The sequence below is a fragment of the Phocoena sinus genome, chromosome 3 (assembly GCF_008692025.1).
Source record: "Phocoena sinus isolate mPhoSin1 chromosome 3, mPhoSin1.pri, whole genome shotgun sequence".
Classification (NCBI taxonomy): Eukaryota; Metazoa; Chordata; class Mammalia; order Artiodactyla; family Phocoenidae; genus Phocoena; species Phocoena sinus.
The window spans coordinates 61,952,978-61,969,078 of NC_045765.1; the positions used below are offsets into that span (position 1 = coordinate 61,952,978).

General features: G+C 35.8%; 1 protein-coding gene across 3 annotated transcripts in view; it reads left to right on the forward strand.

Moving 5' to 3' along the window:
- The window catches only part of KIF3A (kinesin family member 3A), a 79,636-nt gene extending 63,772 nt beyond the window's left edge, over positions 1 to 15,864 (forward strand). Inside the window, exons 11-18 of one of the 3 annotated variants that reach the window (XM_032627973.1) lie at positions 3,650 to 3,806; positions 4,051 to 4,231; positions 4,996 to 5,106; positions 5,463 to 5,588; positions 9,488 to 9,541; positions 9,904 to 9,972; positions 10,566 to 10,690; positions 12,779 to 15,864. In XM_032627973.1, the coding sequence (XP_032483864.1) occupies positions 3,650 to 3,806; positions 4,051 to 4,231; positions 4,996 to 5,106; positions 5,463 to 5,588; positions 9,488 to 9,541; positions 9,904 to 9,972; positions 10,566 to 10,690; positions 12,779 to 12,827 (872 nt within the window). In that variant the 3' untranslated portion in view covers positions 12,828 to 15,864. Of the gene's footprint in view, positions 1 to 3,649; positions 3,807 to 4,050; positions 4,232 to 4,995; positions 5,107 to 5,462; positions 5,589 to 9,487; positions 9,542 to 9,903; positions 9,973 to 10,565; positions 10,691 to 12,778 lie in introns of those variants that run through there. The other 2 variants (XM_032627974.1, XM_032627975.1) reach the window with 2 other exon arrangements.
- The last annotated feature ends 237 nt before the right edge of the window (positions 15,865 to 16,101 follow it).

Genomic DNA, 16,101 nt, shown 5'->3' on the forward strand with positions numbered 1-16,101 from the left:
ACATCTTTATTGGAGTATAATTGCTTTAAATGGTGTGTTAGTTTCTGCTTTATAACAGGGTGAATCAGTTATACATATACATATGTTCCCATGTCTCTTCCCTCTTGCGTCTCCCTCCCTCCCACCCTCCCTATCCCACCCCTCTAGGTGGTCACAAACCACCTAGCTAATCTCCCTGTGCTATGCAGCTGCTTCCCACTAGCTATCTATTTTACGTTTGGTAGTGTATATATGTCCATGCCACTCTCTCACTTTGTCACAGCTTACCCTTCCCCCTCCCCATATCCTCAAGTCCATTCTCTAGTAGGTCTGTGTCTTTATTCCCGTCTTATCCCTAGGTTCTTCATGACATTTTTTTTTCTTATATTCCATATATATGTGTTAGCATACGGTATTTGTCTTTCTCTTTCTGACTTCACGCTGTATGACAGACTCTAGGTCTATCCACCTCACTACAGATAACTCAAGTTCACTTCTTTTTATGGCTGAGTAATATTCCATTGCATATATGTGCCACATCTTCTTTATCCATTCATCCAATGATGGACACTTAGGTTGTTTCCATCTCCTGGCTATTGTAAGTAGAGCTGCAATAAACATTTTAGTACATGACTCATTTTGAATTATGGTTTTCTCAGGGTATATGCCCAGTAGTGGGATTGCTGGGTCATGTGGTAGTTCTATTTTTATTTTTTTAAGGAACCTCCATACTGTTCTCCATAGTGGCTGTACCAATTCACATTCCCACCAGCAGTGCAGGAGTGTTCCCTTTTCTCCATGCTCTCTCCAGCATTTATTGTTTCTAGATTTTTTGATGATGGGCATTCTGACCAGTGTGAGATGATATCTCATTGTAGTTTTGATTTGCATTTCTTTAATGATGTTGAGCATTCTTTCATGTGTTTGTTGGCAATAGGAAACTGTATGTTTTTAGCTAACAAAACAGTTGCAACCCTAGGAACCTAAAAAATTAATGTACTTGTGTCAGTCAGACCATTTACTCTCTACTCCTATGGTTTTCACACATACATTTTTTAATCTTAACATATTTGCCATTTTTTCTTTAAATATTTACAATTTTGGAGTGGAAAGGAAGTTATAATTTTTTAGTACATACACTTACTTTATACCTGAACATACTTTCCCCCCTCAAATTTCTAAGAAATAGTATTACTGATGGGAAATCCTTTCTAGGAATTCATTGGGAATAGGAGTTAGATTACTTTTTAAAATTATTTCTTAACAGTGTAATTCAGAATGTTCAGTATAGGTGATTGTGCCAAAGAATCCAACAGAGTCAGGTCTATGGCCTGACTTTGGGATTGCAGTGAATCACACCACACCGAAGTGTGAATTTGGATCAGTGCTTTTGTTTACTCTTCTATTTAACTTATTTGTTTTGTGGCTTTAGTTTGCTTTGGACTTTCTTGTATTTCTATAGAAGCGAAGGGTAACGTATTTTAAACCTTTGGGGGTTTTATATGATTTTAACCCAAAGAATTAAAGCCTGTGAATGATTCATCGTCTCATGGTTCCTGAAAGAGTTTATTCAGATATATATCTCCATCATCTTTATTTTTCAGTTCTCTTTCCTTGTTAGCATGAGGGGTTAGCTTTTGGTGGAGACATTAACAGTTTATAAAAAACTCTTCTTCTTTACACTCTTCTGTGGTCCTCTGGGAAGGAAGTTAAGAATGACAGAAAGCTTTCAGGAGCGCCTCAGACCAATTCTACGAAAAATTTGATTGTTTTTCTGAAGGAAAGTATGTTTCAAAGAAATTGTATTACCAGAAATGAATTATCTTTGATTCAGTTTCATAACCAGTTTAATAAGCTAGTTTTTCTTTTCTCTTTCTTGGTTTTTCATTTTAATTTCATGGTTTTGAAATTCAATAAAATTTATTGAACGTCTATTATATGTACATAAAACACTCTACTAGACATTATAATCAAAATAATCATTTTGAAGCTGTATTTCTTAGCTGCATTATTTTGTAGTATTTCTACTTATATTTGACACTAGGAATGTTTAATCTGACTTAGGGAGATTTAGGATCCTTAGTTTGACATCGTAACAAGCTATTTTAGTTCATTTAAGGTATAATGATATATTGTGACAGCAACTGTAAAATGCCTGGTTAATTCATATGTAACTGTTACATAATTAGTATAGAGTTATTTCCTTTAAAAGTGTACTATGAAGTAAAATACTTTCAAGTAATTTTATCAAACACAATTTTAGAAAACCTCTGAAAATATATGTTAAAAACTACTTACAAATTCTGCCTGATATTTTTATCTGTACATTTTATACCTATATGGGGCTTTTTAAAAAAAAATAAATTTATTTATTTATTTATTTATTTTTGGCTGCATTGTGTCTTCGTTGCTGTGCGCGGGCTTTCTCTAGTTGTGGTGAGCGGGGGCTATTCTTTGTGGTGTGTGGGCTTTTTTTTTTTTTTTAAGAATCAATTCTGTCTATTTATTTTTGGTTGTGTTGGGTCTTCGTTGCTGCACGTGGGCTTTCTCTAGTTGCAATGAGCGGGGGCTACTCTTTGTTGCAGTGTGTGGGCTTCTCATCGAGGTGGCTTCTCTTGTTGCAGAGCACGGGCTCTAGGCACGCGGGCTTCAGTAGTTATGGCACGTGGGCTTAGTAGTTTTGGCTCACGGACCCTAGAGCACAGGCTCAGGAGTTGTGGCACATGGGCTTAGTTGCTCTGCAGCATGTGGGATCTTCCCAGAGCAGGGCTCAGTCCCATGTCCCCTTCCTTGGAAGGCAGATTCTTAACCACTGTGCCACCAGGGAAATCCCTTTTTTTTTTAAAAAAAATATATTTATTTGTTTATGTATTTTTGGCTGTGTTGGGTCTTTGTTGCTGCACGTGGGCTTTCTCTAGTTGCGGAGAGCAGGGGCTACTCTTCATCGCAGTGCGAGGGCTTCTCATTGTGGTGGCTTCTCTTGTTGCAGAACACCGGCTCTAGATGCGCGGGCTTCAGTAGTGGTGGCATGCGGACTCAGTAGTTGTGGCTCGCGGGTTCTAGAGCGCAGGCTCAGTAGTTGTGGCACACAGGCTTAGTTGCTCCACGGCATGTGGGATCTTCCCAGACCAGAGCTTGAATGCGTGTCCCCTGCATTGGCAGGTGGATTCTTAACCACTGTGCCACCAGGGAAGTCCCTTTGTGGCTTTTATTTATTCATTTATTTTAATAAATTTTGTGGGGAGGTGTTTTGAGAAGCCACTTGATTTTGTACCTGGTTATCAGAAAAAAGTAACTAAATAATCATATTGCTTTTTTGATGACATGTGTTATTTGGGGAAATACAAATATCTTTGCTTTTTTTATTTATTTAGTTTTCCTGTTTATCTTTCTCTTTTTTTTCCCTGCTAATCTCTTATGCTTCTTTTTCACTTACTTCTGTTCTTAGTTATCACTGCACAGTTGGACAACAGTTTGAATTTAGCAGTTAGTTAAAAAGATCTTCTAGGGACATAATAAATAGAAATAAAATATATTATTCAGTTGATTTCCTTAAAATGTTGACATTTGATTTTCTTTTCATGAGGAATGTATCTTTTATATTGAAGATAATTTATGTGTCCGAAGCATTGACTCTGAAGTGACTGTTGGAATTAAATGACTCAAATAGGTAAAAAGAAAGTTTCCCCAGATAAAATGGTTGAAATGCAAGCAAAAATTGATGAGGAGAGAAAAGCACTTGAAACAAAGCTTGACATGGAAGAAGAAGAAAGAAACAAGGCTAGAGCTGAGTTAGAGAAACGGGAAAAAGATCTTCTTAAGGCCCAGTGAGTATTACTGAATTGAGATGGATTTGTGATTTAAATTTCCTGGTTTTTCTCATTGGATGTATAAGCAAGAAAATTGAATAGTAATTAAAAGCAATACTACACAGTTGTGTGTTTGATAGAGATGTTATATAATTATATTCCTATTTTGAAATTTTACATCCAAATCCTTGTTAAATTTGGGGAAATTTAGTAGAATAGTAGATAATTGATGGATACAGAGTGTTCTCATTTTAATTAACAGACAAGAGCATCAGTCTTTGCTAGAGAAATTATCTGCACTGGAGAAGAAGGTAATTGTTGGTGGTGTTGATTTGTTGGCAAAAGCTGAGGAACAAGAGAAACTTCTTGAAGAATCCAACATGGAACTGGAAGAAAGGAGGAAAAGAGCAGAGCAACTTCGCAGAGAACTTGAGGAAAAGGAGGTAATGTAAATTTTTGTTTCTGGTTGATGCTTCACCTAAGGTATTTAACTTTTCTAGTGAAAAGCTGAATATCTATAATCTTAATAAAATTAAAAAAAATAAATTATTTATTTTTAGCTGTGTTGGGTCTTCGTTGCTGCGGGTGGGCTTTCTCTAGTTGTGGAGAGCAGGGGATACTCTTTGTTGCAGTGCACAGGCTTCTCATTGCAGTGGCTTCTCTTGTTGCGGAGCACGGGCTCTAGGCACACAGGCTCAGTAGTTGTGGCATGCGGGCTTAGTTGCTCTGTGGCAGGTGGGATCTTCCCGGATCAGGGCTCAAACCCATGTCCCCTGCATTTGCAGGTGGATTCTTAACCACTGCGCCACCAGGGAAGGCCCAGGTGCACAGGCTTCACATTGCGATGGCTTCTCTTGTTGTGGAGCATGGGTTCTAGGCATGTGGGCTTCAGTAGTTGTGGCACGTGGACTCAGTAGTTGTGGCTTGTGGGCTCTAGAACGCAGGCTCAGTAGTTGTGGTGCATGGGCTTAGTTTCTCCGCAGCATGTGGGATCTTCCTGGACCAGGGATCGAACCCATGCCCCCTGCATTGGCAGGTGGATTCTTAACCACTGTGCCACCAGGGAAATCCCTTAATAAAATTTTAAAGCATATCTGTGGATTGCTTTGAAAGAAATAGTTGCTAAACATTTATGTCATTTGTTAAATAATTAAACTTGTGATTTAATGAATAAAATTATTCTGAAGTTTATCACTTTATGTCATAGCAAGAACGCTTGGATATTGAAGAAAAGTATACCAGTTTGCAAGAAGAAGCTCAAGGAAAGACCAAGAAATTAAAGAAAGTTTGGACTATGCTGATGGCTGCGAAGTCAGAGGTTGGTCTTTTAGAAGTTACCTATTATTGTAGTTTGAATTTTTTAGAAAAGAATTTCTTTAAGTATGATTAAGAATCCTAAAGGAATCATAATATGTGCTTACAGTTTTAAAGAAATAAAATTTTTGCCTTTATTTGCAATTTTTAATTTCAGCTGTTAAGCTAAATTGTTTATTTCCAATCTTAACTAATAACATGGAATAGACAATGATAGATAGTGTTATTCTGTCCATTGTTTTTGTGAAAGAACTGGGTAAGCTCTTACAAGGTCTCCTAGACCACTGCCCTATGTCAGATGGAATTGTTTTGTATTTAAAATCTTGTTTGTCCTTAGTATTTTCATTGATTCTCCGTTAGATGGCCGATCTCCAACAGGAACATCAGAGGGAAATTGAAGGCCTTTTGGAGAACATTCGACAGCTTAGCCGGGAGCTTCGACTTCAGATGCTTATTATTGATAATTTTATACCTCAGGATTATCAGGTAAGTGGGAATTTCTCTGTCTTAGGTATTAGGTCACTTGGCTGGGGTTAAGGACTAAGGAAATATAATTTCTAATTTAATTAATGGTAAATATTTACATTTCAGTTTCTGATGATAAAATTGTCTTGAACTAATGGCCATCACATTTCACTTCAGCTGTTAACTGTTCTTAATACATAATTCTCTGTTTGAGTAACTAAGTATCTGAATAAGAATTTCTTAGTCCTGGGAGGAAGGCCAAATTCATGTAATTCATGTAAAGGTATAGGTCCTGTTTATTCTTTCAACATTCTTTATCCTATAATTAGAATAAACAAAACTCCTGTGCGAACCTTTTCTCCTTGTTTATGGATGCTAATTCTGTGTGTGTGTTTGGGCAGGGGAATGGTAAAACATACATAAAATTTACCATTTTAACTATTTTTTTTTTTTACATCTTTACTGGAGTATAATTGCTTTACAATGGTGTGTTAGTTTCTGCTGTACAACAAAGTGAATCAGCTATAAGTACACATATATCCCCGTATCACCCTCTTGCATCTCCCTCCCTCCCTCCCTTGCACCCCCCTATCCCACCCCTCTAGGTGGTCACAAAGTATTGAGCTGATCTCCCTGTGCTATGCAGCAGCTTCCCACTAGCTATCTATTTTACATTTGGTAGTGTATATATGTCCATGCCACTCTCTTACTTCTTCCCAGCTTCCCCTTCCCCCACTGTGTCCTCAAGTCCGTTCTTTACGTCTGCATCTTTATTCCTGCCCTGCCACTAGGTTCATCAGTACCGTGTTTTTAGATTCCATGTATGTGTGTTAGCATATGGTATTTGTTTTTCTCTTTCTGACTTACTTCACTCTGTATGACAGAGTCTAGGTCCATCGACCTCACTACAAATAACTCAATTTCGTTCCTTTTTATGGCTGAGTAATATTCCACTGTATATATGTGCCACATCTTCTTTATTCATCTGTTGATGGACATTTAGGTTGCTTCCATGTCCTGGCTATTGTAAATAGAGCTGCAGTGAACTATTTTTAAGAGTACAGTTCATTGACATTAAGTACATTCACAGTGTTGTGCAGTGATCACTACCATCCATCTCTAGATGTATGCTGACTCTAAATACTAGTATAATTTAAAAATCTTAGCCTCTATTATTCTTTTCCCCACATTTCTGTCTTTCCAGTATATTTTAGTGAGCTTTAACATTGATTTTTTTAACATCTTTATTAGAGTATAATTGCTTTACAATGATGTGTTAGTTTCTGCTTTATAACAAAGTGAATCAGTTATATATATACATATGTTCCCATATCTCTTCCCTCTTGTGTCTACCTCCCTCCCACCCTCCCTATCCTACCCCTCTAGGTGGTCACAAAGCACTGAGCTGATCTTCCACTGCTACGTGGCTGCTTCCCACTAGCTATCTATTTTACGTTTGGTAGTGTATATATGTCCATGCCACTCTCTCACTTTGTCCCAGCTTACCCTTCCCCCTTCCCATATCCTCAAGTCTATTCTGTAGTAGGTCTGCATCTGTATTCCCATCTTGCCCCTAGGTTTTCCTGACTTTTTTTTTTTTTTAGATTCCGTATATATGTGTTAGCATATGGTATTTGTTTTTCTCTTTTTGACTTACTTCACTCTGTATGACAGTCTCTAGGTCTATCCACCTCACTACACATAACTCAATTTTGTTCCTTTTTATGGCTGAGTAATATTCCATTGTATATATGTGCCACATCTTCTTTATTCATCTGTTGATGGACACTTAGGTTGCTTCCATGTCCTGGCTATTGTAAATAGAGCTGCAGTGAACATTTTGGTACATGACTCTTTTTGAATTATGGTTTTCTCAGGGTATATGCCCTGTAGTGGAATTGCTGGGTCGTATGGTAGTTCCATTTTTAGTTTTTTAAGGACCTCCATACTGTTCTCCATAGTGGCTGTATCAATTTACATTCCCACCAACAGTGCAAGAGGTTTCCCTTTTCTCCACACCCTCTCCAGCATCTATTGTTTGTAGATTTTTTGATGATGGCCATTCTGACCAGTGTGAGATGATATTTCATTGTAGTTTTGATTTGCATTTCTCTAATGATTAATGATGTTAAGCATCCTTTCATGTGTTTGTTGGCAATCTGTATATCTTCTTTGGAGAAATGTCTGTTTAGGTCTTCTGCCCAATTTTGGATTGGGTTGTTTGTTTTTTTGATATTGAGCTGCTTATAAATTTTGGAGATTAATCCTTTGTCAGTTGCTTCATTTACAAATATTCTCCCCCATTCTGAGGGTTGTCTTGTCGTCTTGTTTATGGTTTCCTTTGCTGTGCAAAAGCTTCTAAGTTTCATTAGGTCCCATTTGTTTATTTTTGTTTTTATTTCCATTTCTCTAGGAGGTGGGTCACAAAAAGGATCTTGCTGTGATTTATGTCATAGAGTGTTCTGCCTATGTTTTCCTCTAAGAGTTTGATGGTGTCTGGCCTTATATTTAGATCTTTAATCCATTTTGAGTTTTTTTTTGTGTACAGTGTTAGGGAGTGTTCTGATTTCATTCTTTTATATGTAGCTGTCCAGTTTTCCCATCACCACTTATTGAAGAGGCTGTCCTTTCTCCACTGTACATTCCTGCCTCCTTTATCAAAGATAAGGTGACCATATGTGTGTGGGTTTCTCTCTGGGCTTTCTATCCTGTTCCATTGATCTATATTTCTGTTTTTGTGCCAGTACCATACTGTCTTGATTACTGTAGCTTTGTAGTATAGTCTGAAGTCAAGGAGCCTGATTCCTCCAGCTCCATTTTTCTTTCTCAAGGTTGCTTTGGCTATTCGGGGTCTTTTGTGTTTCCACACAAATTGTGAAATTTTTTGTTCTAGTTCTGTAAAAAATGCCAGTGGTAGCTTGATAGGGATTGCATTGAATCTGTAGATTGCTTTGGGTAGTAGAGTCATTTTCCCAATGTTGATTCTTCCAGTGCAAGAACATGGTATATCTCTCCATCTATTTGTATCATCTTTAATTTCTAACATTGATTTTTAAAAATTTATTTTGAATCTATATACAGCTTTAAGAAATTTGTCTGAATATAAGCCTTAGTATTTTTTTTCCTTTGGACCTTAGCTGCACAGAATTACTATTTGGCTCACAATATACTGTCCTTGATGGTCCTTAGATGGCCTACTTTTGTTTAGTTAGTTATTTTGTAGTGAACTTGTCACCCAAAACAAAAGCTAGGACCATGGTAGTGACCTGTTTCTAACCAAGTGGTTTCCCTCTTGCCTCTTCTATCCCTTTACCTCTTCAAGCTCAAGGTAACCACCATCCTGAATGCCATGTTCTTTATTTCCTTGCTTTTTATTTTTATACAGTTTAATTGAATCTACATATATTCCTTGAAAGTATATATTTTAAAATATATAGGGCTTCCCTGGTGGCATAGTGGTTAAGAATCCGCCTGCCAATGCAGGGGACACGGGTTCGAGCCCTGGTCCGGGAAGATCCCACATGACGCGGAGCAACTAAGCCCGTGTGCCACAACTACTGAGCCTGTGCTCCAGAGCCCGTGAGCCACAACTACTGAAGCCCGCGCACCTAGAGCCCGTGCTCCACAACAAGAGAAGCCACCGCAATGAGAAGCCCGCGCACCACAACGAGAAGAGTAGCCCCCGCTCGCTGCAACTAGAGAAACCCCGCGCGCAGCAACGAAGACCCAACGCAGCCAAAAATAAAAAAAAAATAAATAAATAAATTTAAAATATATAAAAGGGGCATCATGCAGTATATAATGTTTTGAGACTTAACTTTTTTCACTTACTATATTAAGATTTTAGTTCCATGAATATTTTGCAGTATTTTAAATGTTATTAAATATTAAAAGTAGATCATCTCTGACTCTTTTAAAAGGAAATGATTGAAAATTATGTCCATTGGAATGAAGACATAGGGGAATGGCAACTAGTGAGTATTAACCTTCATCCTTTCATGAAATACTATGGAATACTTCCTGTAGACTGGAATTGTACTGGCTACAATGCGGAGAAAGGTGGTCCAGAGGATGAATCAAGTGAGAAGCCATTGAGGTGGATAAGATGTTTTAATAATTATGTTATAACACACAGAATATTCTGTGTGTTATACATAGTAGAGATGGTGTAGGTTGGTGTATAGGACTGAATGACCTCTGGGGTTCCTTTCTATTCCAGCATTCAAATTATGTTTTATGAGTGTACCATCAGTATATCTCATAGTAATTTGTCTCATTCATAGTATTAATTGCTAATTAAGATAATTCTCCTCCCCTTCTTTTTTCCTTTTTTGAGAAATGTGTTGCCTACACAGGAAATAACATGAGAAAGCAGACTCCAGTTCCTGATAAAAAGGAGAAAGACGTAAGAGTGCTTTTTTAAAAAAAACAAAACAAAAAAAACTACAGTTGGTTCTTTATCGGAATGTGGGTCACTAAATTGTGTTATCATCATGATATCTATTAATCAGCTCAGCTGAAAAATAGGCTACTATTTTGAGAATAGAGGCTCTAGGATGGGGTGATTATTAGGACAGTTCTGTTCACCTTCAGTCGTGATGGCAGGCATTTCTGTGACAAGAGTGGCATGTAGTTCTCTTTGGAGACTCTTTTCACCATCTCTCTGGGCCTTGGGGATTTGGTTAGAGACTAGAATAAGTCTGTCCTTTTCAAAGCTGGTCCTAGTCTTAGGTCAACAAGAGGAAGTAGCAGCTTTAGGGAAAACAGCAACAGTTTTTCTTTACTACTAAGGAATTTATAGTGTGTCAGGGCTTCTTCACCAACACTTAGTGAATACATTTGAGATAAATGGCATTAGAAAAAGATATCTTTAGATATTTATTTGGTTTTGTCTTTGGCTTTTTTTCCTAAGAGTTTATTTAGTATTTTAAATCTTCCCCCAAATCTGGTTTAAATTCTTCTGTAAGAATGTCTTGTGTTTATTTCCTTTACATATAGCCCTTTGAGGTGGACCTTTCCCATGTGTATCTTGCCTATACTGAGGAGAGCCTACGGCAGTCCTTGATGAAATTAGAGAGGCCACGGACTTCAAAGGGGAAAGCAAGGCCAAAAACAGGGAGAAGGTAAGAACTGTCTTTGAGTCCCATGAGCCAAAGGCAGTGAGATTTTTCAAATTAAGTACATTTAAAGGAAATTTAGTTAACACGATAAGTATTTTGTCTGATATATTTAACTAAATATTGAAGTCCTATGTAGTTACAATTTGAGTAAATAAAATCTGGCTAAAGAATTAAGGTCTTCCAACTTCTTTAGCCCTCCTGAGTAGTAGAATTTATTGTTAATTTACTTTGTTCTTTCCAAATGTATAATAAGTCATTACTATTTTAATTCCTTAATCCTTACACTAATTATTCTAGTGAGATGCTAATTAATTTGCCTCGTTAGACTCCCAAGGTATTGTATTCAGCTGATTCATTTTTCTGTCATGAATACTTCCCCAAGAACCTTGATTTCCTCAGTCACCAGTTAAATAAAACTTCTCTGTCTTTCCCTGTCCTTTGACTATTGAGTAGTCTATATGTATTGTAACATAGCCCAGAGAAATGAGGATGTGAAAGCCCTGGGCTGGAGCTTATTTCTTCTCTCCCTTCCCTACGTTAAGTACTGTTCAGCTTATTGAAACTGACTAACAGACTTTGGGGCTCCTGAAATGACAGGAAATAATAAGCTTATATTTTTCCCTACTTTGAGTACCTAGACTTTTGAGTTACGTGTAGGGTGAAGTCTAAGTTTTAATATTTTTGTGTAACGTAATCTCATAGACATAACCTAAGTTTTATAAATTTGGGGAGGAGGAATCAGTAGCATATTAAAAGTGTACAAATTTTTACATTCTTCAACATTTAGATGTCAGACATTAAAAGCATTTCATATGCCAACAGAAGCCATGCATGTAATATTAATGAATGAAGCAAATCAATTCAAAGAAACACCAATTCCTCTATGTCTTTGACTTTTCCACTTTTAATGGAGGTATTTTCCTCTTAACTCTGCAGTTAGTAAGAAAAGTGACAGTTCAAGTATGATGATAAATGGTAAGACAGTTGCCCTTAGTGTGGGAGAAAAATAGGCAATGGTGTGGGCCGGGGCAAAACGGAGCATGTTCTTTCTGGAGTGAGTGGCCTGTTACCCTGCTTCTAGTTAGTCTGGGGAAAGGGGGCCCATGGTTTCTGGATCTTCTTGTTTCAAAGGAGAAGCCAGAAATCAGGATTATTTACATGAGATCTCCGTCTTTAGTCACTTTTTAAAAGCTATGTGGACCTAAAACAAACAAGCAAATAATTTCATAAGGTATTTGGATACAGTTTTCAGAATGCTTATTTTAAAATATATACTTTTTCAGTTTAATCTAAGATCTCCGTCTTTAGTCACTTTTTAAAAGCTATGTGGACCTAAAACAAACAAGCAAATAATTTCATAAGGTATTTGGATACAGTTTTCAGAATGCTTATTTTAAAATATATACTTTTTCAGTTTAATCTAAAAAAAAGAAAACAAATGTGAGCTAACATTCGACGAGCCAAATCCAGCATCTCTGTGTACCAGAATTAGCCTGCTGTATTATGAAAACAGTAAATGGCCATAATTATAGACAAATATACATGATAAGTGGTTTATTGATACTATATTACATTGCTTGACAATGTTCAATGTGATATTCCTCATTAGAAGCACATATTTCAGTGTGCTAATAAGCAAAACTGCAATAAACATGATAGATTAATGGAACATTTCCATCATTTCCTACACAGTCATTTGTGAGTTTTTGCTTCAGATGATTTGTGACTCTGATTTTCACTGAATAAGCTGGCATCTTTAGCATACCCCAGAAGAGATAATCAGGGGGTTCAAATGTGGCAAGCATGCAGACCGCTTGGCCTGTCCACATTGTCTAGTCCGGTTTATTGTTCACTCACTCCTTCGTCACTGTGGGTGGTGGAGTGGAGGGCCTTGCTATTGTGCTCACTCTAGGTGACCTTTCCCTAGCCTGAAAAGGCAGACATTAATTGATCTCATGGTCAAGCATGTCAAACCTTGGCCTGTTTCTAGACTCTATGGCTGCCTGGTATTATCTACTACATAATGTAAAGTGTTTGCATTTCAGTCTTTTAGGAAAGCATTCATGTTTTCTTTTTCTCTTCTCCAAACAGAAAGCGTTCTGCAAAGCCTGAAACTGTAATTGACTCTTTACTTCAGTAAATGTTACAGACTTAAAGTCAGAATAAAAATTAGTGATATCCTCATGCCTGGACAAAACCTTTAATTAAAACACTGAAGACTTTTGTGTTATTTCAAATAATGGAAGCTGTAGATCATGCAGTAAGACTGGAACTAATAATTTGCCTAATAGCTTTTAGTCTATATATATTAAGTTAATATAACATTAAAATTGTACAATTGGTAATTGTTCAAATTGTCATATTAGTTTTCAACTTATACTGTGCAGGGAAGTTGAGAGAGCAGCTTATACTATAGAGAGTTGCAGTTTAAATGTATACATAAATCTGCTAGTGATTTACTCAACTACTGTATATTTAGATGACCGGATATTCAAAATAGAAAAAAAAGTATAAGTCCTGTTTTGCACATAGAAAGTTGCAGGTCTAATTGTCCTATGTTTTCCTGTTATATATGAATGTATGGGCTGCAAATCTAAGAAATGATTCTATCCTAACACCCACCTGGCCTTTTATAATATGTTCTAATTTTTATACTAACATTCATTGCATTTAAAATATGAGATGGGTGATCTTATTGATCTATAGAAAATTTTATAATTCGATAGTCAATCTTTAGAAGTATACATGCTTAAAAAACAAAAGTTGAAGATATGTTTCATCTGGACCTCTCGATTTTTTTTTGCCACTTTGACTTCAAGTCAAATTGTTTGTTTGTTTTGGTTTCATGTTTCTTGAAACATTGAATCTGTACCTGAATACAAAGGAGTCACAGCTGCAGAAAATTAAGAAGCTAAATACTGGTCACTAACATTTGCCTCTATGGTTATTATTTTTTTAATTTCACTTTGAAACATGATTAACTGATGCTTTCCTGTGTCTGAGTTCTAAATTTTGATGAAAATTGCTGTTTCTCCCAACTGAGAAAGGTCTCCGTTTTCTAGAAAATACAGACAAAGCAAGAAAAATATCTTTTAATTCTTTGCCTTTAAAACACTTTGTTTTGTCTTTCTTCTTATTTTATAAAGAAAATATTCTTCCCTGAATTTCTTCCATTGACAAATCCAGTTAGACCATACCTCTAAAATAAAAATTATTTTTATTTTATAGTAAAAAAAAAAAAAAAAGTCGTAGAATTGTTTGTTCTTTTGTTGACTGCTTACAAAATTTTTATTTTTTTAAAGTTGTGCTACTCCAAAACCACTATATATATATATATATATATATCTTTTATGAGTTTTAAAATTATGTAATCAGCCCTGAAACACATTGGCTACAAGTTTTAAGACTTCATAAATGAGTATTTATTAAGTTAACATTATTTTAGTAAGTTTGGTTAAATATTGGTTTATAATTACAAAGATGTATATAGAATGGGAGTGAGCGAATGTAGTGTTATTTGTGAGGTGGTGGTAAAAATGTGTCCATAAATTTAAAGTACATTCCAAAGGTGATGTACTAAATATCCTGTGTATGGTGAATATTTTCTAGGTAATAAGAATTGCAGTTAACTGGCAGCATTTTCTTTGTAACGTGTAAGATAGTTAGACATTTATAACTTTGTGGGGCATTGTTTAGGTACTGTGAAGACTTGAGGTGAATTTATGTCTTGTAAAAGCTTTGTGTAAGCAGAATATCTTGGCAATTGTAGATGCATATTTAACTCTGTTAATAATAACTCTAGAGAAATCTTAATTTTACCAGTAGGAAAAAAATATGACTACTTCTTCTTTTTAAAGAATGCACGTGTCTACCCTTTAACCATCCAGTTAATAGAAAGGAATAACTTTAGAATTAAGCTTTAAAACATTATAGAAAATTTAAGCCAGTATGTTAGGTTTTTTTTCTTTTCCACGCCATAGCAGTAACAAAACGAAATCTATAAAAACTCAAAACGTTGAGAAATTTAAAAAACAGGCTACTTTAGCAGTTTTTTTTTAAAGCATTTATATTAGAACTGATTATACCAGATGGGCATTAAATATTCATCTTATATAATACCAAGATTAGATATTGGAGCCAGGCCTGAGTATCCATGTGCAAACATGGGAACCTGACTTTAGAGCTCTTCACTTAGCTCTAATCATAGTAGTTCTATGGTTTCTTCACAGTTACTTTGTGTCATTGTCCATAAATGAAATATTTTGTAACTTTGGTGTTAATTTCATGAAAGGCTATAGATGAACAAACTTGCTCATTATTTGATATAAGAAGCAGATTTAAAATGAGTGTCACATATAAGTAGGTTATTGAATGGCTATTTTTCTCTTTAATTTAAAAAAGTAATATTTATTAAAAGGAGCCTTGGTAGAATGTTGTTTGTGGTATGTTCTTTAGTAAACCTTGCAATTACATGTAGTAATAAGGATATTAAAATATAATAGTATTCCCCATTTTTGTCTAGATTCTTGTGAAGTATAAGAGTAATCAAGGTGGCGGGTCTACATCTATGTGTTCGTCCCACAAGTAGAATCCATTTGACATGCTGTGGCATCTACTTTCTGGGAAAAGGGGACTTTTTTTTGCTGCAAGAAATTTAAGGTTACTTTGGGGGAGAGGGTGGTGCTACTTCAACTGTAACATGTTTTTAAAATTATGATTATAGGTTTCAGTTGTTTTGTTTCTTTCTAGTCTTTTAAAAATATTTTTTCCCTTAACTCTTATCTTAAGGAAAGTCCCTCCCTTTCCTACAGGGCTGTGAATTAAAGAATGGGTAGAGTTTACATTTAAGTATGCCAGTGTCTGCCCAGTTTCTTAATGTATGCATTTGTTTTCCTTTTTAGTTATTCTTTGATCTAAAATGCTAGAAGAAAACATAGATCTTCCTAGTGCCTTTGAACTTATACTGTAGTCTAATTTAAATCATTAATAACTTCAATAGCATTACTACAATACTGTATACTGGCCAGAATTACAAATCATATGATAAGTTTGTCGTATTAATTTCAAAAGCCAACTTTCATTGTATTTTATGTATATATTGTATTTGTTCAAGTTGTATATATTGATATTGTATGTATACATACAGCATGGTTAAATAAGAAATAAAAAACTTTACCTAATGCCTGTAATAGTGGTCTGCTTCTTTACTGAGCTATTTTTGTGTTTATGTCCATCCTGATCTTAATAGGCAGGTTCTTTGTGCTTGGCTCTCAGTTTCATGAGGTTAAGAGAGACCTGTGTAATTTCACACCAGAAACTCTTAATGTTGTGGGTCTTTAAACAGAAATCATCATGATACAGAAACCTGGGAGAGATGTTTTTTAAAATGCCCCTTCTCATTGATAAAATTTATT